We start from the raw sequence: 23,015 nt of genomic DNA, 5'->3' as shown, positions 1-23,015 counted from the left end.
ATCCAACTGAAACCGGCATGGACAATGACTATGTTTTAAAAATGCGCTTATCCAGACAAGCCCGGTTTGGACACCTTACGCGCAGAAGAAACATTTCTATTATATTATATTATTATTATTTATTATAGGCAAGGCAAGGCAAGTTTATTTATATAGCACCTTTCAACACAAGGCAATTCAAAGTGCTTTACAAAAATGGAAGACATTAAGAAAATGGCATTTAAAATCAGTCATTAAAAATAAAAGATAATAAAATAAACATTAAAAGAAAAAATACATGGATAAAAGTTACAGTGCAGTTTATAGAAAAAAGTATGCCTTTATTAGCTACTAACTAAAATTAATTAATCAATTATTTTGTATACGTTTATTGTAATGTATACAATCATGTATTGTGTAACAATTATATGTTAAAAAAAAAAAAAAAAAAAGGTAAAAAAAAGAGAAAAGAAAAGTCTAAATATGATATTAGGCCTCAAATCATCTGAGGCCTGGTGCACCCCCTGCGATTGTTGGCGCCCCCCAGGTTGGGAACCACTGCTATCGATCACCTTTGGGATGTGGAGGAACGGGAGATTCTCATCATGGATGTGAAGCCAACCAATCTGCAGCAACTGCGTGATGCTCTCATGTCAATCTGGACCATCTCTGATGAATGTTTCAGCATCTTGTTGAGTCTATGCCACGAAGAATGAAGGCAGCTCTGAAGGCAAAGGGGGTCCCTAATAAAATGGCCGGTGAGCAGTGTGCCGAATACGGGGGGGATCTGGGGGAGCTCGACCCCCCCCGATTAACACCTGAGCCCCCCTGAAAGCCTCTACAGCTAAATTTGAGGGGGGTCACAAATTATAATATTTATTCGTCACTTGCAATGGTCACTAAAATGTTTTTAAGCTTACTATGTCCAGTATTCATAATTCAAAACATTTACTCACCAATATCTACTATTTTGGCTGGCAAAAGCGGAGCCAGCCCTAAGCCCCCAGGAAGTGCGCCGGACTCTGAGGAAAATATTAGATGTGGCCAAACGGCGGTACTACACTTCCGTATCAGTCGCTGGGCCCGGAAATACTTTTTCCCATTGACTAACATTGGGAAAGAGACGTCTGTAAATCGTTTGATAATTTTTTTTAAACTAAATAAACTACCCAGTATGAACATTTGTTCAAGGGTCAGGACGATCGGTCCTCAGGTTGTAAAATGTGCTAATAACGTTATTCTGAGAGTTATTTTCCTCGGCATTATGAACGCGGATCTAACCCATGGGACCGCGCTGCCCGGCACGTTCATGTGACGTGTTCAGTACTTAATGCGTTTTACCTTTACCCATGGATGCACAATAAGAACGGATTATATGCTTATATGAATACTTTCTTATTATACATCCATGGCTGCGTGACGCAAACACAAATTCAACTCAACTGGTCAGGCCTCGGGACCCACTTTTTCCTTTGTCAATAAATCGCGACCCGAAATTTTGAAACACTCAAACGGACATTTTGACCGGAGAGATTTAGATTTGCCGGTCTTCAGCATATTTTACCGGTCATAGTCCGGTAATTACCGGCTAACGGGAACTCTGGATGCATCACTGCAGGCCTTTGCCCTAATGGCTAGGGAATTAGGACGAGTTGTGTCCTTATTGGTGCAGGCCGGTCGCCGGCTTTCTAGGCAGCCTCGTGCCTCAAGCCCAAGGGGCTCCGGAGGCCGGGGGGCTAGGCCCTGAAGTCCCGGGGCTGGTCGTCGGCTGATTTTCCCAGCAGCAGCTCAGCTACTAGGCTGCCTGTACTTCCAACCCTTGGGTGGTTTCCACCCTAACCCAGGGTTACGAATTGCAGTTCCGACGCCGGCCACTAGCCTTCGGCCGGGTCAAAATGACAGTTATCAGCGATTCGGCGAAGGCCTTAGCTCTGGCCCAAGAGTTGTCCGACCTCTTGGCCAAGGGCGCAATCGAGCCAGTAGACCCTCTGCTTCAGTCCGGGGGGTTCTACTCGGCGTACTTTCTTGTGAGTAAGAAAGTCGGCGGATTCCATCCAGTCTTGGACCTCAGAGGAATCAACAGATTCCTGAAGGTGCTGCCCTTCCATATGCTAACCACAGCAGACACCCTTCGTGTTGTCGCACAGGGGGAGTGGTTTGCAACCGTGGACTTGAGGGACGCCTACTTCCACGTGCCAATTGCATCCCACCACCGGAAGTTCTTGAGGTTTGCCTTTCAGTGCCGACACTATCAGTTCAGGGTGCTTCCCTTTGGTCTCTCCCTCTCTCCAAGGGTGTTCACCAGGGTCGTGGCGGGAGCTCTCGCACCCGTGCAGGTGCAGGGCGTGAAGGTCCTGCCGTATCTAGACGACTGGCTGGTCTGCGCGCCGCCCCGCCTCAAGTGGCCCAGGATACGGCGCGCCTCTTATCTCACGTAGCCCGGTTGGGCCTAACAGTAAACACCAGGAAGAGTTGCCTGGACCCTTCCCAACAGGTCACTTACCAGGGGATGGTCCTAGATTCAGTCGCCATGAGGGCCTACCTGACACCTCGTCGTGCCTCAGCCGTTGTGCCCTTAGGCCTGCTGTCGCTGCGCCCCATGCAGATGTGGCTGAACAGCCTTCACTTGGACGCCAAGTGGCACAGGCACAGGAGAGTCAGGGTGTCTCAGCGGTGCCTCCACTCTCTGTCCCGCTGGAGGGACAGGGCCTATCTTCTGATGGGCGTGCCCATGGGCTCCATCCCATCCCGCCGGGAGACTGTCACTGTGGATGCATGTCTCTCAGGGTGGGATGCAGTGTGGCGGGGCAGAACTGCTCAGGGTCAGTGGTCTGCCCAGGAAGGTGCACGCCATATCAACGTGCTAGAGCTTCGGGCTGTGCTGCTTGCACTCATGCACTTTTTACCCCAACTGGCGGGCAAGCATGTGCTCGTTCGTTCGACCATCAGGGAGGCACCAGGTCCGCACAGCTGCTCCGGGTTTCACAGAGCCTCTTGTCTTGGGCGTTCCCCCGCCTGGCCAGTCTGCGGGCAGTCTTTCTACCAGGAGACCAGAATCAGGTCACAGATTTCCTCTCTCGGCACAAGCCTCCCCCGGGGGAGTGGAGGCGTCGTCCGGAGGTGGTGGAGACAATTTGGAGCCTTTTCGGCAGGGCCGAGGTGGACCTCTTTGCCTCGGAAGAGTCGAGGCACTGCCCCCTCTGGTTCTCCTGGACAGAGGTGACCAGCCCGATGGGTCAGGACCATGGGCGTCACAGCCATTATATGAGGGTGGGACAAGTCCCTCCCACTTTTTTAAATGATTAGTTTAGACCCCCCCACTTTTACTATGCGGAAAGTCTGTGCATTTGTCTATCCACTCGCCACTCTCTGTAGAGCGCTGTGTCAGTGCTTCATTATCAAATCCATTCCACTTGCTTATTGTGAGAATGCCCAAATCAATGAAATTCCGTACCATGTTTTCACTGCTACTTTGTACCAAGGCAGATTCTCAGAGCCGTACACATGCTGCGTTTTTTGTGTAGCTGTGTCTTTAGTTGTAAAGTTATGCGCGCCAGTTTCCACGCTGCGAGGCTCCGGCGCTAACAGTTCACTAGCGTGCTCCACTAACACCCGGATATAAGGCGCTGTTATTAAAGAGTTGGAGGGAGAGTCCTCTCCTGTCAGACTGAGAGGCTGATAACTACAGCTCAGTGAGGTAAAGGACTCTCTGAGTGTTTAGATAGTTAACTTTAGTCTAAGTAGTGGGTCTCAAACGGTTTGGTAATCATTTATGTAAATAAGTATTTCCAAGGCACACCTTTATATGATCATTATAGTTATAAAAAACAAGAGAATAACAGGTATGAAATAATTCCAACTCATACCATAGGACAGTAACACAAAAATACAGTTTAAAAGGAGAGTGATTTGTAAAATATGAATAAAGAAAAAGTAAATCTGTTTACAATTCTGTTTCACATGGGTGTTGTTGAGAGATGTATCCATAGATTTGGTCCCTAATTTTGCTCTCAAAGTGCAGCAGATTGATGCATTTAACTTCAACATTTAACTTCCCGGGGGAGCATGCCCCCGGACCCCCCTAGAGGAGGTGAGTTCCACCACCCGCCCACACCCCCTGTCAAATTGTCCCACCCACATTGAGGATGCTTCCTACGCCGATGGTCAGGACACTCTGGTGCACGACTGGCCAGACAGTCTCCTGTATGCCTTCCCGCCACTGCCTCTGATACTACAGACGCTTCAGAGGGTCCTTTCTCAGGGGCACAGGCTCCTTCTGGTCGCCCCCCGCTGGCCGGGGAGAGTTTGGTTCCCACTGCTGCGCAGTCTCTGCTGCAGCCCACCATGGCGTCTCACCGACAGGAAGGACCTTCTGTCACAGCTCAGGGGTCAGATCTGGCATCCGGACCCTCACCGCCTTCAGCTCTGGGCTTGGCCTCTGCGGGGCCCAACTCGCTGTTGAGCGTTTTCACGGCATCTGTCAGGGAAACTATCCTGAATGCCAGAGCACCATCCACTCGAGCGCAGTATGAGTGCAAATGGAAGCTCTTCTCCCACTGGTGTTTGGGTAAGGCTGAAAATCCGGGGCATTGCTCTGTGGCCACCATTCTAGAGTTCCTGCAGTCCCTTCTGGATAGTGGATGTTCTCAGTCCACTTTGAAGGTCTATATGGCTGCTATCTTTTTATTTTTATTTTATATGTTTGTGTTATGTGTTATGTGTTATGTGTAACGTTGCTGCCTTCTTGGCCAGGTCAGCATTGAAAATGAGATTTTATCTCAATGTTTTTATCTGGTTAAATAAAGGTTAAATAAAAAAATAAAATCTCTGCCCGACATGTTAGAGTCGACGGCGCCACGTGGGGCTCCGGCTTGGGACCTGCCCCTAGTACTGGATGCCCTATCATCTCCTCCCTTCGAGCCCCTGGCCCAGGTGGGGCTTAAGTGGCTGTCCTTGAAGGCAGCATTTCTGCTTGCCATAACCTCAGGGAAGCGAGTTGGAGAGCTACATGCCCTCTCCGTGAGCGATACATGCCTGAGGTGGAACTCCGATGGCTCGGGTGTTGCCCTCTGGCCGAATGTGGCGTTCCTGCCCAAGGTGCTTCCACTACCCCACTCCAATCGGCCTATGCAGCTGGCACGCTTTAACATTCCACAGGAGAGCGGCACGCCTGAGTTGCTGTGCCCTGTGCGTGCCCTAAGGGCGTATATTGACGCTACGGCCTGTATACGGCGGTCAGAGCAGCTCTTCGTTTGCCATGGCGGCACTAGGAAGGGTCGTGCTCTCTCTAAATAGCGGTTGTCCCACTGGGTTGCCGATGCCATCTCGCATGCCTATGGGGCCAGTGGCCGCCCCCCGCCATCAGGGGTGAGATGCCACTCTACGAGGAGCATCTCAACATCCTGGGCTACCCTGAGAGGGGTGCCCCCTGGAGACCATCTGCGCCGCTGCTTTCGACTGCGTGCGCATAGCTCTCACTTCAATGGTAACGTGTGTGTGTATGTGGAACTTCCCCTTCGATTATATTGGCTCTAACGGTTAAAAAGAGGTGTCAACATACTTGCCAACCTTGAGACCTCAGAAAACGGGAGAAATTAAAAACCACCGCGCCGGAGCCTCGCAGCGGGGAAACTGACTTTTAAAGATGAAAAGAACATCTACACATGCTTGTAGTTGTAAGTGCAATGCCTTGCTGCCTGTAGCACCATCCTTGATGAGGACCAGGAAAGGAGTGAGCAGAGGGTAGAGTTGTCCATTCTTGTTCTGTGACTATCTTCCTCACCATGTTGAACACCCTCTCAGACTTTCAGTTGCGCGCGCTACTAAAGAGATGCACTACCATGGAAACCAAACAATAGTGTAGCTGTATTAAAGTCCTCAGTGGAAACAGTCGTGAGTAAATCTGATTTTGTCAGAAATCGGGAGAAATGCGGGAGAAATATGACCCCGGGAGGAAACCGGGAGAGGGCAGTGAAATCGGGAGTCTCCCGCGAAAATCGGGAGGGTTGGCAAGTATGGGTGTCAATCACCAAAATCGACCAATGGGTTCCAGAGAAATGGTAAATCCACCCAATGGCCCCAAAGGTGTTTTTTTGTTGTTGCTAAACCTCTCTAAAAAGGTAAAATGTCACTTGTTTTGCATCAATCTTGATACAGGGTACTTATTATATGTTATAGTTTGGATTCCTAAAGCTTTTAGTCTACTATCCCATCATTCAAGGGTGGTTTTCACTATAAGTAATGTTTCTTTTTTGGACGGACACAATCATTTACATGTTTTCACTATGTTCAATCTGAATTTACTTTACAATAAAACAATTATATATTGATTCAGACTTTTCTACATCCAACTCACAGGTTTATCATTACTTTGAGAAAAAAGATTATTAATGTCATTTTCGAGCCTGAGGCTTCTTTGGCGGAAAATGGCTGAATCCAGGCAGTAGGCCTACACATTTAAATGTAAGTATGTTCAGTGGCGTAGTAAATGTGCACATGACTTGTGTTTAAAGTTTATAGTCCGTTTGAGTTTTCCCCGTGTGAACGCAAACCGAACCTTCTGAACAATGAAACAATGTAACAAACTATCATCTGATGCGCACCAGAGAAGCAGACTATTAGGTTTGAATGAGACCTTAGAGCGTTTTGCACCTAAATAAATAATTAAAATGAGCCTTGTTTTGACTTTGCCTCTTTTGTTGATATTTGTGGTTTATGCTACAATGTGCACCAATATGTGTAAAAAAGGTTTGCAGACATCAAGTATGATATCTGAAAATAAATTGTATTATTGATTGGTGAGGGTGATTTTATGATTTTCTTATGGCTGCTTATCTTCCAGGACTTTTTCAAGGCTGCAAACAGGAGAACGTTTTATGTTAATTTAGTGGTTCTGTCCTGGAGAGATGATCATTTTACAAATGTACAGTTACTCAAGTACATCTTCAATCTTCGCAAATCAGTTATGAGTCTAACAAATCGCACTCAATTTAAGGCGGGGCCTCATATGACGCACACCTGCACACTTGCTAGCCTGTTCCATTATTCGTTCTCCGAATGCCAGGAAGGATTCTTGCCTAGCCTGAGCCTCTGAAGGACCTGACTCGGAAGACATGTCCTACCAAGGAAGCGTCCTCGACATTGAGAAACACCCAGGGTCTCATTCTCAAGAGAGACCTGTTTATACCCAGAATCAGCACTTTTGGAACAGGAAGAGAAATAGAGGGATATGAGGCATGGCTAGAATGGGTGATCCGTTTGGGTTAGGGTTTGACCAAAACACTTCAGACATGTTTTTTATATATCTGAGACCTATGCTATTGCCTAAAAATAGCATGATAGGTGATATTTTTAAAATAGAATACTATGACTTTTTAGTGAAATATTTGGCATAGGATGCTATGAATTCTGTCATGTTTTTGACATCGTATGAATTATCTTATATTTTTCAACTAGTATGACTTCTTCGACATCCTGTAATATGACTTTTCATGCCATTTTAAACATACACTGATTTTTTTCAACTTACTTATGCTATTACTTTTTTTATATTTTCAACATACTATACCATGACTTTATACACATTTTAAGATGCTATACCATATTTTCTTTCATATATTTCGACACTATCCTAGGACTCTACTATACTTACTTTTTGAAAGATATTTTTATGTCTGCAAACTACAACATTTTATGAAACTTGTAAACATAACATTTTACTTTTATGGCGAATCAAATTACTTGGATTAATGTTTACACACTCTATACATGCTAACTTAAGTACTAAAACCTTGGTTAAGCTAATATAGGGAAATAACCAATTGTATCTCAACATTACATTTGACTTCCCACAAAAGATATTCCAGCAAGACAGTTCATCCACACCGTCTCTTCCCAAATATAATATCCCTGTGTCGATCCAATTACTTTAATCATTTTGACACTGTTTTGCTGTAAGCATACTATCTGGCTCATGAAAAACATTTTCATTTTGCAGTTCATGCATCGTTTAGGAGATATTAATCACTCATTGCTTTAAAACAAAAAAAAGGACACATTTTAACAATTAAGTCTATTTATCACGAGGTTTATTCAACATGATTACATTCCTCGTGGAGTTTTGAAGTTCATTCCAATAGTTGGCTGAGTGACTTGAAGGTTGGAGAGGCCACCGAAATCCTGTAAGAGGATGAAAAAGAAATTCATGATTTGGGAATATGTATACATCACAACAGGGTTATTTATATGAGAAACACTTTATAATAAGGGAACACAACATATACTTAATTAATGCACGACTCATGTGGATTTGAATGGCTCACACTTAATAAATTGCCTATAAAAAGGTTATATTAATGTGCAGTTACTTCTTCAGTAACTGCTATTTATATAATATTTAAAAATTAAAAATCCTGTTGATAAAGAAACCTTGAGACAGTTGATCTAAAAGCTGTCTGCAGCATCCACAGAGTGAAGACATGTGTGCAGATTTAATTTTGCAATCTTGTTAAAAAGATTCTTAGCACAGTGATGTTCTCAGTTGGCAGGGAAAGCTTCAATTCTTTAAACACAGGTGCAGCTTTTAGCGATTCATTTCTTTGTTTATGTGTAGTATTTATGGCGGCTTAATGCCCAACCTTAAACACCTATCAGTAACGTAATAAGTTACACCTGTTCTAGTCGCCTATTCTTTCATGAGGGTTTTGCCCCTTTTTTTTTTATTTCTACAAATGTGTATGTGTTTTTATCTGAATGTAGTCATCTTTCTTTATTTACAAGCTCAGTACATAACTTGATTTGGTTTTAAAAGTCAAAATCTCTCTGGAATTTTAACAACATTGAGAAGCTGCAGAACAAAAAGCTTCTACCCGTCACGAAGAAAGCAGAACGATATGTTTCACACTTACCAGCATCTTGAGCATGTCCTTTGTGTCAGGATCCACCTCGATGAGCTCGTGGTCCAGAGCAGAAATCTAAAGGGCCGAATTAAAAAACAAATTAGCCACCAAATTGTGTCTTGTTTAACATGTTCAATTCAAGTTTTTGCAACTTACATGAAGTTAAAAAAGTGTTTAGACCAGCGGCCGGCAACCTTTTTGATATGAAGTGCCATTACAAAAAAATAGTTATCAGCGTGCCGACGATCGTGAATGATGAATGAACTGTCAACAGGAGGGCGGGGGAGCCTCGCTGCGGGGAAGCAGTGTGTTTCTGTCAGCGCAACTTACATGATGCCGAATTTAACAAACAAATTTAAATAATTGGTTTAAACGGCATAATAATAAGGACAATCGTCCGTTCTGTGATTCTCCAGAACACACATGTTATGATATTAGGGTCATGCCTAATATGGCGATGAGATCGCTGTCCCTTTAAGAGAGAGAGAGGGGTGTGGCGTGTGCATGTGTGGATGGTAGAGCGAGAGTGAGCGAGCGTGTGTCTGTTTCTGGAAGTGAAACGAGGCAGCAGAAAAACAGAGGTCTGTGATGTATTTTGTGAAAAAGAAGAACAGCTAAATAAATGCAACGGCCTCTCAAGAAGAGCTCGCCTCTCTCCAGTCATTTAAGCTAAAGTGGGTTATTGAACCTGAAGCTTGTTGCTTCTGCCCTGGGAGACGACAGAGAGTGGAGGCTGTGGCTCAGTGGATAGTGTGATGACTTCGAATCAGGGGATAGCAAGTTCGAGTCCCACTGCAGTCAGCATGTCGTTGTGTCTCTGGGCAAGACACTTCACCCCAAATTGCTCCTGTGGGGATTGTCCACAGTACTCAATGTATGCAAGTCGCTTTGGATAAAAGCGTCTAACAAATTACATGTCATCCCCCCTGTTTCCTCGACTACGGTCTGGGAGCCAACAGGAAAGTTCAACACACAGATAGCCAGTCCGCCCCTTTGTAGCATATTATTTAGATGAGAGATGAGCAGATCGCCACTGGGCTTTCAACTAAAGACACAGCCACGCAAAAACTGCGGCATTTGTACAGCTCCTTATGGGTACTGCAATTTGTGAAGTGCTTTCCTCTGTGGTGAAACGATCAGCACTGCATTACGGAGGAAAGCGGCAGAAAGTCGCCTGGAGTATAATGGCGCGTTTCCACTACAGCCCGCAGCCCGGTTTAAGAGGGCTGTGACGTCAGCGGCCCGTCTTTGGTTGCGTTTCCACTTGGCCTAGTACCGGCCGGCGGGTCCTAATTCACAGTTTTTCTGGCCTCATAAAATCGTGGGGCCAGGGCCAGAGACAACGAGGCTGAGTCGGGCTGAGTATGCTAAACTAGAGAGAGCGTCGCTGGCAAGGGGGCAACAACTACAACAAGATGGACATATTTGACCGTGATTTAATTGTAATACACGTTTCAAAATGATGCCGAAGTAACAACATACTGATACCGGTTAGTAAAAACCGTGAATTAATGCTTTGTCAAGTCTGCAGACAGACGGCAGGCGAAAAACCTTTTAAAATGCGTGTTTTCTAAATGGAGATTGGCTAAGCTAACGCAGTATATGCCCCGACCGTCCACACTCACAACAACGGCCTATACAGACATAAATAAAGTAGCGACTGTATTCACCATGACACAGGCAGTCTGTGGTTTGTACTTGTTTAACTTTTGTCTAGTTTCTGAACATATATGAGGAGCTGTGAGCTCTGAGTGCTAACAGCTAACGGCTGTGTTGTTTTTCTGGGGTCCTCTGAAGATCACGTCACGGCTCCGCCTACACTGCGTTACTATAGATACTGCCCCAGTTCCTAAACTGTAATGGAAATGCGCCATAAAGTGAGCCAGTCCCAACGAGGCCCAGCCATACCGAGCGGGGCCGAGCGAGGCCGTGTAGTGGAAACGCGACATAAGAGAGCTGGGCTGCGTTACGTGCATGGCTTCCTTCTGCAGGTAACGGGGAGACGCGCCCTGGCGGCGGTCTCGTTCAGGATCCGAAAATACAATTTAAATATTTTGCACACTTATTCCACTTATTCCTAGTGTGCCACTGGTTTACGGTGCCCCATGCCAATGGTGGCACGCGTGCCAGGGGTTGCCGACCCCTGGTTTAGACTGTCAGTAATACCAATCATTATCAATCTAACTACTTACAAAACCTGTACGATTTTTGCGAGTTTTCAAACCAAAACATTTTTATGTCCTATGAGCCTAGGGGTGGGCGTTAACTGAATGCACTTGATGTGGTACAGCTTGTTTACAGGGGATCACCCACCCCTGCAGGAAACACTCAGAAACCAAAAGAAACGGGGTCACAGACCTCTGGGACGTAGTTGTCTCTCCTCTCTCTCTCCTCCTCCTGCAGCTTGATGGAGATTCCTCTGACTGGACCGCGCTGGATGCGTTTCATCAGGTGAGTCACATACCTGAGAGACAGACAGGGGGTTATTATTATACTGATGGGAGAAACAACAGAAGACATTCATATTTAATGTCATACAATTCACCCTATCAAGTTAAAATATTAAATATAAGTTGGCTATAGATTACAACATGCCATTCTTTCCACTGTTTCATGTAAGTGTTACTTGATTAATTGCTTAGTTACAAAATATGGAAGAGAAAACAATCTGGCAATAATCAGGTTATCAATTAAACATATTTAAAAATGACCCTGCAATTTAAAAAAACTGATGAAGGTATTATGTTTGTTAACCTAAGAGATAGTGGTTAATTGGGCAACTGCTCTCAAATTCACAATAAAAGATTGTGAGTCACATTCCCCAAGACAAATAATATAATGGGAAAATGTTCCATGAGACACCACAATGGCCAACCCAGCATTCTGTAGCATCAATATAAATCATAGAAAATCAATCAACTCGGCAACAACAATCACATTGTGGCGTACCACAGTTTGAGTAGAGCAAAATCCCCAAATTGGATTAATTTAACTAAAGTGCTTTGCATTAAAAACCTAATAAGCATGAGCACAACTGACATCCAGCTGTCTCCAAAAAGTAAACGAAATGAAGGGTACTACAGTCTGCTCGATACAAAGGTGGGAGCTACATCAACATTTTTAATCAAAACACATAAACAACTGCAATACAATAATCCGATAGGGCAAAACCAGAGCCCAACTCTTCATTTTCTTCAGCACAAACACCAATTAAATATGGTTTCACATTGAAGACTCACAATTCCAAGAATAACTCTATTAAAGTGGGCGTGAAATGTTTAATTCAGATGAACCGCTGCAGGAAAGTACAGCAGTGAAATCCTCTGGAGGATCACACTGCCTGCTGACTCACTGAGAAATGTCTCTGCACTCACTTCTACCGACGACATATTAACAACAGCTCTGTGGGCCACAGCAAACACAACTTTGTCTAATTCTGACATACAAGGAGAGGCGTCTGCAAAGTGAGAGTATCCTCTGCAGAACACCCAGACTGCCATCAGTCAGTTTTTACATACTCACTGATCATATAAGAAACAAATCTGAACATGGAAAATGTGATATTTTAAAACGAGGTAATTTACAGGGCAGTTTACACAATTAGTTATCTACTAATTTAACCAGTAAATAAACACTAGACATCGAGCAGCTTTTAAAAACCATGAGCACAAGCATCAGTAGGAAGGATGTTGTAGACCAGGGTTGCGGTCAAAGAGTCCATTTAGCTTAGGAACCTTCCTAACGGAGTGAAATGACCCGGAAGTCCCTCAGTGGCAGCCATGATAAGTGCCGTTCGAATTCTCTAGATAATAGTAGGAGGTTTCAAACTTCGTTTATAACCTCCTTTAGCTTAGGAACCACTGGACCTTCCTTTAGGAAAGGAGAGGAGAAAATGCTGCCCCACAATGCCTTGCGGCCGCAGCATTTGCGTCACACAAAAGTCGGCCGTTCACGGAAACAACCGATTATGACCGAGAAATGATATCATGAAAGTTACGGTGCTTGTTAAGCATTTTAAAACGTATGTGGTAAGTAGCCAAAGTGCTTTGTTTTGAACGTTCATCAGTATTATAATCAAAAAGAGAAATATGAACGTTAGTTTTTACTGAAATGATCAAATAAAGTCAACATTTCACAGTCTTTACTGAACTGTGTGGGGTTTGTTCAACTTTTAAAAGATGTTTGAATGGTGATATACACAGTGATAGATGTTAAGGACTAACGTTTATAATAAATACATTTGTATTTATTTTAAGATCTTTTCATACAATCATACGTATTGGGATCATTTGTATTAATGTGGACCGGAGGGAGCGGGTGACGAGCATAAGTTTCACTTTCCTTTTTTATTTCAATTCCATACGTTCATAAAGCATAAAACAACAGCATCAGAGCACGGTGCAGAGTCTCTAGATGAGTTTACAGTACTCCCTCGTTCTTATTATACATCCATGTTGTAGTCCGCTGTATAGAAAACTGTAGTTTCCATAGTTTCCCCACAGCAGCAGACGCACATTTGTGACGTCCGCTGGCGCATCATAAACACGTCGGATAGTGAAAGTGCAGTCGGATTCTCTAGAGCCCTCTTCTCCGAAGTCCTTTTGAATTCTCCTATCCACTATTCCTTAACCCCGTGACGTTTCACACAGAGGTCAAGGGATAGACGTTAGGAGCTGATTTTTGGACTATTCGACCGCAACCCAGGGGTTTTCAAAGTGTGGGAAGGTGAGCCTCCCCTCAGAGAACATAACAGCCGTGCCCCCCCTCCCAATTATTATTGCTATTATTATTATTATTATTGTTGTTGTTGCTATAATGCAGGGGTATTCAATTACATTTCAAAGAGGTCCAGCAAGAGAACACGTTTCTCTCGTCTCTGTTTGAATCTATCGTGCTGACTCACTGACTGCACCGATTTGATTGGCTGAGTAGCGTCACCTCCTCAAAACATTAAACAACTTTTTTTTAAACTTTTTATCTTTTAAACATATTTAACATTTTCAACATCGTGGATAAATCCTTATATGCTCCCGGCAACACACTGAACGTCAACTTTGCCTCCTTATTACACTCACCCCTACTTTAGTGGGAACAATGAGTCTGCTTCTTTGATGCGCACAGGCGGATGATGCGGAGATGCAATGTAGACAGGAATAAACACATTTATCCGGTCAAAGATATCGGACAGATAGTCCAACATTGCAACCCAGTTCATGTCATCCATGTGCTTGACCAGTGGGGAGTTGATTTCTGCGAGGAAGTTCAAATCACACAAGCGAGTGAGGACCTTGCCCCGGGACAGCCACCGGACCTCAGAGTGCAGCAGCAGCTGTGGTGGAAGTGAGCGCTCATCTCATTGCAGAGGATGGAGAAGAGACGGGCATTCATGGCGCATACAGTTAGCTGACGTTAACTAGCTAGGTTTCACCGTTTCTCGTTATTTTTTTCTCACGCTGCGCCTCCCCTGAAGCTCTCTTGTTCCCCCCCGGGGAGGCACGCCTCACACTTTGAAAACTCCTGTTGTAGACAATCTAAAAAGGGACCAGCAGCTAGCAGGAGTGCATGTGTTTGTAGTATAAACTCATAAATAGCAGCACATTTAACTCACCCTGCTATCTTGTTGCGCAGAGGTTTGCTGGGGATGATGGCGATCTCCTCACACACCCTCTTGTTTGTGTGGAAGTCATTGCCCAGGCGTGTGTAGTATTTCTCGATGATGACCCTGGAAGCCTTCTTGACTGTCTTTGTCCTGACTCGCCCCTGAAGAGAAAACAGACGTTTAGAGTTCATACATCTGAGAAATACAGTAATAAAACATAGCAGATGGATGTATACAGTGCAGGGATACAACTTGTTGCATTGGAATGCATGGTAGTGATCACACTGGGAATATTTTTCAGCTATTTTAGAAATCAAAAAGCTCAACTCATGTCATGTCCCAACAAAGCAAAACTATTCCCAAAACACCTTTGGCAGGGATATATTGACTCATATTAGGCATATAGTTTCCTCACATTAAATCCCTTCAGAGGCACTGACACTCAGGGTGCTCTTTTTAATAAACTCACAATGTAAGTTTAAATCCGTTAAAAGCATATTATTAGTACTGAATATGAAGAAATTGCAACGCTTTGTTGACTTTGACAATATAAAAATAAATCTACATCACTGCTTTCTGACCAGAAAACCATGACTCCAACAAACCAAGATAAATGGTATATGGAAAGAGAGTTAAGAGCAGGAACATTTCCATCATACATATTAAATTATTGTAATAATTGTCCTGGATTTTGAATCCACTCCCGTTTTTATAGCAATAATTACATATATTTCTCTAACGAAACGGCTTTCCTCCGTTACTAGTTACAACAACGTCAAGTGGTATTTAAAGCCCAGAGAATAACATCATCTGAACAAAGGCGGAACTTTTACTAACACTAAATACTTCAGCACCAGTGATAGTAACCATAATATAAATAGTTGAGCATCGCTAATATTCTGGTCATGTTTATGACCGCTTGTCTGCCTGTCAGCTAGTAACTTGCGAACATTTAGCCCGTGTTTTCATATTTAATGCCAAAGAAGTGCATCCAAATCCAGCTTTTAGAAATAATAGTGCAGTTTGTGTGCAAAGTGATGCTTGTAACAGCTCTAAGAGCGGACAAATGGTGAGGATTGAAGAGGATTGTGAGGGCTGCTGAGGTGAAATGCTCTCTGTGTTACCCACCATGTTGACGGACCGGTGGAAGAGAGGCTCTGGATGTTCATACAGGAAGTTTATAGTTTCAGCCCGCCGCTCAGCACCACCGCGCGGCCAACAGCGACCACTAGCGGCGGGGGGTCAGCAGCGAACATACAACAAATACATATATATTAACCATATTAACACGTTTCCTTGTTACTTTGTCAATAACAGATATGAAGAAATGTCAGAATGAAAAGAAAATCTTTTGCCATAATTCTTATTTTACTTAAATAAATGAACACATGCAATGCAATATATGTAATCATATCATATTTATGGTGGTGGATGCTGTTATAATAGTGTGTATCCTATGACTTTTTCACAAGCTCAACTTTGGCTCTATTAACGTCACCTCTATGTCACATCACTTGAGAAAGTGCTGCTATCAGTTTCAGTACATCCTGGTCATGGTTACTGGATGTGCACAGCCTTGTCATTTTGAGTTTGATTGCTTTTGAGAAAATAAAGTGACATTTTAGTTTGCATATTTTATCTAATTATGTATGTTCCTTTGCCGCTGCGATCCCAGCATTCCTCTTAAGATCATCTTGGCTTTGAAAGAAAAATCTCGAATTTACTGAATGCAACTTGTCATAGTGACTTTTAATTTAGAGCCGTACAACATCTTACCATTGACACTGACAACTTATTTAGCTAACCTGTCCTGTTTCTTGTACACCTAACTATTAAGCAATTGTCTTCATTTACAGTCTAAACATAAGCATCTGAGCATTTGTTGTACACTTCAAGTTATTAACTGTCATATGTTATGTTGTTAAATTCCTGAAAATATGGAAGAGAAAACAATCTGGCAATAATCAGGTTATCAAATCAACATATTTAAAAATGACCCTGCAAATCACCTCCCCTCCCAAATGTATATTTCTGCACCCACCCACTGAATTCATTATGTGTATATTTGCAATTTCATTAAAGTCAGATTACCATATTTGGAGCAATTTAATACAAAATCATTTGACAAAAGACGTTCCCACAAGGTGGAGAGATCTTTTATTTGTACATAAAAAAGGGTGCAAACTGGAGTTTCCCTTTAGGTATGGAGGGAATAAAAAGTGATTTTATAGGATTCACGTGTGACACACATTCTTTTATATGAATCCAAGGAGAAAACTAAAAAACAAAAGGCATCTTAGTTAAAAAAGGACCTTTACCTTTCTGCAAATTAAAAGTATGAAACAATAAAAAGAAGAAATGTGGGTCCTTCATTCTTGAAGCCCTTAACAAACTCATTCAAATACATTTTGAAGTGACATTCATATTTCAACACAATAATATTTATTTACAGTTTTAAGATTTCTCTTAATCATAGCTCTGCAAGAAAAATGCTGAGGGGAGGATAAACTCTTGAAGCTGTACAATTTGATTTTCCACAGTCTGAGAGAAAAAAATAATCAAAGAATACGTGAATCCCAACAAAAAGAACAAAGAGTATAATTGTGAACTCTGTACAATTTACAATTTTCAAATAATCATCACAATATTGCAATAAATGTTACCCTAAACCTCTCCCTCAAAGAAAAATAATACAGTAAATCCAAGACAATCCTAAAGTACAGCAACAAGGAAAAAGTGCCAGAGAACCCATAAAGACCGAAGCCATTCATTCACACGTTGTCTGTCCATTGCGTTGATTTACACAGCAGAGCCATCAACACAAGTCCGATTGAAGTGAATACCAGAAATAATGAGAAATGAAATGGAATGTGCTGTGAGAAGACATAAATGTTATTTATATTACATGAGGACTGGAAGCCATAACGTCTCACTGACCCAACAGTATACGAGCCCGACAGGTGAGAAACTCAAGACAGTACGCTCGCTGTCGTCTCCAGGTAAGCCATGCAGATACAAAACACACAGTGTACTCCTATATCGCTCTGTACGAGGCCCAGAGAGAGAAAAGTAAATACATCAGAGTAATATTTCTATATCTACCATTTCAGCCAGGACCCACAGTTTAAGGAAGAAGCAGACGCTGCGAAGACGACCGGTCACAAATCCAACTCTGAAATAATAAACTTGGTCGACAAAATGCTGTTGGTTTCAACATTAAGAGAGAGAAACCAACAGAAGCTAATCATAAAACACGTTTTCCAACACTCTTTAACAACCGTTAAAACACTTCCTGGTACTGAATTGAGCCACGTTGCTCTGGGATTTTTCCAAATGACAGTGAACACGTCAAGGACACAAGGTGGAGTGCGATGGTCAAAAAAACATTTTCCTGGCACGGGCAAAATTGGCATGGGCCAGTAGTAGTCTCAGAATGGCACTCGGGGAATTCAGGGGGAACGTCGAAGGCTATTATAGTCTTGATATCCATCTCACTACACAGAAATACTTCCAACTTTTCACAGGTAGCTGGAGTGAAACAGTCCGGGTGTGCTGATGCCTTGTGGGGAGAGTCACAGGCAGCAGATGTTACATGTGTTGGAACAAATAAAGGATTTTAATGGATCGGAATACATTATGGTTAATATTTCACAGAAACAAAAGTGTGATTTTAACCTCCATCCAACTCCTCTGGGTAAAACATGAACCCAACACTGGCACAGGACTCCACAGTCTGACACCTGTCCAACACACTCACGAGGCACTAAAGACATCTCAAGGAGATGAATACCTGTCATTCAAATAGCCCATTTTCCCATCATTCCCCTCAAATCCCCTAAAAATGTATGGATTTACTATGAAAATGACCAAGAAAATGCAAAAAACAAACATAAAAGGTCCCGTAGATTTTCATATTCAAGTACTTTCAATAACACAATAACTTAGACCCCGGAGTAACTGACATATCAGGGCTGAGAATAAACCAAAAGCTATACAGTGTAAATACACGCAACAAGCAGGTTTACATACTGATTCATTGAGTCTGCAACATCTACAACATTGTATTTCCAAAGATGATGGAGCAGGTCCACAAAACACCAAATCTAGCACTCCGCTAGGATCAGACTCATATAGGACGTGTGTGAGAGAGTGTGTGTGTGTGTGTGTGCATGCGTGTGTGCAGAGAGGAAGTAGGAAGGTGTCATGGCACAACAAAGGAGTGGGTGGGGATAAAAGTCCATTGAAAGTGTATTCCCTGCACCCTATAAAGGAAAGCCTAGCACGCATAGGCAGCTACAATTAAAGTAATAAGCACGTTAAAGTTCAGTATTAAGAAGGCAGGGTCTCGTCAGGGAAAGCCGAGTCAACAAATGTAGTGCAGTCATGGTCTCAAGCTTTTTTTTTTAACCCTCTCTTTCCCCATGGCTATTTGGAATGAAAAAAAAATAATTGCATTCAACAAATTCACATTAGCAAGATATCAAATACAAAAATAAAACACCTATGTACGGTAATTCACTCTCTGTTAGGAGGATAGGCAAGGTGACATATCGAGGATATTGTTTCAAGGCAGTCCTCCATGACACTAAATAAAAAATAAAAATGGTATGGACATGTTATTTTATCGCCCCCGCTGACAGTGGAGAGGAACCGGGGGTTCAGCAGAGTCGCCCAAACTTAAAACATGGCTTTGCAGCACAGGGGTCTTCAGACTGGGGGCAGGGACGACTTAATACAGATTATTACACCAAACCTTCCATTTGGCATTGCTCTCCCTTGGGAATACATCCTACGTGTTGCAAGGGAATTAATTAACTACTCCGATACTAGTTGGCGAACTTTGGGCTTTACTATACAAGAGACCCCAAAAAGATGCACTCCAGGTCACACAACCATCATGCTGTACTCTTTCTCCACCTGGTGATGTGATGTGGACAGGTTGGTGGGGGGGGGGGGGGGGTTAAGGCATTGGACAGTAGCGTGGAGCGGCTGTGAATCGATCTCCAATGCACATCACGCCAGTTTCTCTTGTCACTCCAAAGCAACATCCCCCAGTGTCTTCCGGTGAGGAGTCAATTTTGACCATCACATTATTAAGATTAACAACATTTAAGACCCTCCCCCTCTAATCCACTTAGTTTTGGTCAAACTTTTTTCCTTTTTTTTTTTTAAAACATTGGTCTTAACTTCTAAATTGCAATTTCCTTCCCATGCGCATGACAGATTGTATAAATGCTCCAAAGTCATTTGCATTTCTGTCCATACATTCAGTGTGTATGTTTTTAGATTTAGTAAGAAAACAGGTGGCAACCAAGAGTTAAATAGCGTAAATAGCACATTGTTTTTATGCCCCGTGAACAAGTGTCAGGTCGCTGCTCGTTATCACAAAGCCGACAGGAGCAAGACGGCATGCGAGTCGAAAGAGACTGTAGTGTGTTTTTAGCGGCGTGGTTAAGGAGAGTGCTTTAACCAAGCAAGGTGAGCAGAAGTCCTTCTCAGAGACCACAGTGCAGGAGGCGTCTCTGGGCTTCTGTCCTCTCAGGCCCCGGGTCCCAGTGCCAAGGTTGACCTCTTTGGAGGAAAAAAAGTGCAGGGGCCAAATGGCTGACTGGTGCTCTTTCTGCCTGAAGATAGGCAGTTACACTCTTGGCTCCTTGTGTGTTCAGGTTTACATTCAGTCCCACGTCAGGAATGACCAAAAAGGGCATCGAGTCAAAAATGAGTTGGCAAACTAATGAGGAGCAAACCACTTTGAACTGGGACTTGACAGATGGAAAATGAAGACATGATTTTGTGGGACAAGCAAAGAAATGATAATATGCAACAGGCTGAAGGTGGCAACAGTCCACGGGAAGATCTGTCTCTGTCTTTGCAATACCATGGAAGAGAAACAGGAGCAAAAATCATCCAAAAATTAAATAAAAAGTAAAAAAGCTGGGTTTCTTTTAGGATGGGAGAAAAAATTATAATTTCTTCTGCAAAAAAAATAAAAAAAGGTTCCCCGTTTGGACGACTGGCCGGCAAAACATTCCAACAAATGTAGGAGGAAAAAAATAAAATAAGACTCCCATCAAAAGACACAAGCCCCTTGTCCATCTCAACAAACCATTTTTACCGGGCCCCTCCAGAGGACAATTCAATCAAGACCTTTCGGTTGTCTCCCCTTATTATTCTGAATGGGACCTTATTGATTTCTGAGATCACAATCAACTGAGCGGGACACAGAGCGTTTCAGGTCGGTGGTGGAGGATCATTTCTGCCTCGGCGTGTTCTTCTTCCGTTTTCGCTTGAAGAAGCAGCAGCACCTGCGGACAGAGACACATTAAACCCATATGGAGATGAGAGGGGCTTCAGATGAAGCACAAAGAAAGAACAAACACGAGCGGGCTGCTTAAATTACAGCGTTGAATATCACAAGAACTGAAATAGAGTCTTTCAAATCTGGACAGATGTGTTTTTGGGATCATAATAGTGAGAACTGCAGCTGGCAAAGAGTTTGATTAGAACAAATCAAAGACTGCAGCAGTGAAGAAAATATTTCTCCTATGTAAAATAAAATGGAGCAGTGCACACAAAGAGCACAAGGTGAGCCTCAACGGCCAATTAGAACATACAAAGACAAAAACAGCTGTTGATCAAGACATAGGACAGTGACTGGGAACTCTTCCATTAATTCATTAACAATAAATAATGGTGCACCATGCACAAGAGTTTAAAGACCTTAAATCTGGAGCCAAATGTTCTGTGAAAGAGCGATATCTGATCCCCTATAAATATAGCAGGGGCTCATGAAAAAGGTGATTTAGTAAACCTATATCAAAGTCACTTGTTGATTCCTTCTGCACTGAGGGGAGGTCACGTTGTAATATTCCTGCTCACTTGACAGCACTGTTTACAGTATTCTTCACTTATCTGTCACTTTACAGCACTGGGCAGAAAAGAGCACAGACTTGATAATAGAGTAGAGAGTGGCACTATTATTGTACCAGTGAGAGTCTGGTTACAATAGTTAAAATAACAACTCCACTGGACCCCAGCCTACACTGTCCACTCCCTGTCCCATGAGTCTGATGTGGCCGAGCAGAGAGGGACTCACCACAGGTTGAGCATTTTCACGCAGCTACAGAAGAAGAAAGAGGAAAGGGTGTAAAGAGAAAAGAAAGATAGATTAATACAGCAAGACCAAGATGATGGGACTGGGCACATGCCACACAAACATGCACACACACAGACACAGACCAACGGGACTCCAGTGGACACAGAGAGGGGACGTTGGAGAGGTTAAAGGAGAAAAGATCTCAGAAAAAGTGACAGAACGTCTGCTCTGCAGATTTCCTGCCTATGAGGATGTTAGAGGATAAAGATAAGTGGTGTAGTGTGTATGCTACATTTGCTAAATAATGTGTATTTACCAACCTTTTAAAAACGACTTTGTCTGCATCCTGAATACAAAAAAATCAATTGCCCTTATGATTTAATTATCTATTTATTTCCAGTGTCTTTTTTCTTGTGTTTCTCAATGTCAAATATCAAATGCCTCTTTCTGTCTCCAAAATGGTTGGTGGACATCAATGAAAGTAAGTGCTTTCAACCATTCATAATCAATCCATCAGTAATATAGTTTGATAACTATTGATGATGTTTATTTGGAAGCACAATTAAAAGTCTTAGCTGGTCTTTAGTCCATGACTTTAGTCACTGTATTGTCAATCTGCTGTCCAATCAACAGCAATCAACTATGTAAACAGGAAGTCACTGTGTCACCACAAGCTGTAAAACCTGTCAAAAATAACAGTTTTGGGAAGAGCCAATTTATATTAAACATAATTGCCATACATTTGTAAATATAGGAATAACTTTGCTTTATTTAGATATACTTATATGGAGAAAAGCGAGTTTTCAGAGTTACTACTTTAAACAAATGCTATTTTTTGTAGATTATAGAATCACCAAAACCCAAAGTATATCCAACCTGATCCAGCACTAATCCCAAGACAGCTACGCCATTGGCATTAATTCACTCTACAAACATTATAATAACTCAAAATGCAAATCCTTAATTAAACTGTATCAGATGCATGATTTGCATTAATAACTTCATGTTTTTGTATCGGACACTGTCAACAAACACGCTGTTAATAATATCAAACAACCGCATGAATGGAGACAACAGGAGGAAGGCCTGTCATCTGGGCAGAAACAGAACGAGTGCAGATTTAAGTGAATGAACCTGTGGGAAATTCATGAGAACACTTTTTTTTTTAAAACAGTGGCTTCGATGGACTCAGATGGCAAAGATCTTTACTATGTATTATAGTAACTCCAACAAAGCTTGACATTTTCCTTTTCATTTGAAATACATTTCTCTCATTTTAAATGGTTAACTGGCTCACTGATAATATATTATAAAGCACCATTTTCAGCATGTGTAATTGTGACTATTTCCATAGTTTTAATAGCCAAATCTCTGTATGGTAGATTTTCTCTCTTGCACGGTTTGTTTGTACTTTTAACAAACACAAATCTGCCTTACTGTATTA

At 42.6% G+C, this 23,015-nt stretch overlaps 2 protein-coding genes across 4 annotated transcripts in view; both read right to left on the bottom strand.

Annotated features, from left to right (window-relative positions):
- Positions 1-8,049: 8,049 nt before the first annotated feature.
- LOC117471164 (40S ribosomal protein S17-like) lies at positions 8,050-15,708 on the bottom strand. The gene is made up of 5 exons (XM_034115962.1): positions 15,604-15,708; positions 14,485-14,636; positions 11,235-11,340; positions 8,886-8,951; positions 8,050-8,157 (listed from the first exon to the last, which is right to left on the bottom strand). Exons 1-5 carry the CDS (start codon positions 15,604-15,606, stop codon positions 8,080-8,082), a joined length of 405 nt encoding a protein of 134 aa, XP_033971853.1. The 5' UTR covers positions 15,607-15,708; the 3' UTR covers positions 8,050-8,079.
- A 907-nt stretch (positions 15,709-16,615) lies between these two features.
- Positions 16,616-23,015, bottom strand: part of csnk1g1 (casein kinase 1, gamma 1) — a 29,200-nt gene continuing 22,800 nt past the window's right edge. For all 3 annotated transcript variants that reach the window (XM_034115959.1, XM_034115960.1, XM_034115961.1), the window contains one exon: positions 16,616-20,780. In XM_034115959.1, the coding sequence (XP_033971850.1) occupies positions 20,726-20,780 (55 nt within the window). In that variant the 3' untranslated portion in view covers positions 16,616-20,725. The remainder of the gene's footprint in view (positions 20,781-23,015) is intronic.

Source organism: Trematomus bernacchii, unplaced genomic scaffold (assembly GCF_902827165.1).
Source record: "Trematomus bernacchii unplaced genomic scaffold, fTreBer1.1, whole genome shotgun sequence".
In the NCBI taxonomy this organism is placed as follows: Eukaryota; Metazoa; Chordata; class Actinopteri; order Perciformes; family Nototheniidae; genus Trematomus; species Trematomus bernacchii.
The sequence above is the reverse complement of the archived record's forward strand: the minus strand, read 5'-3'. Positions and strand labels throughout refer to the sequence as shown.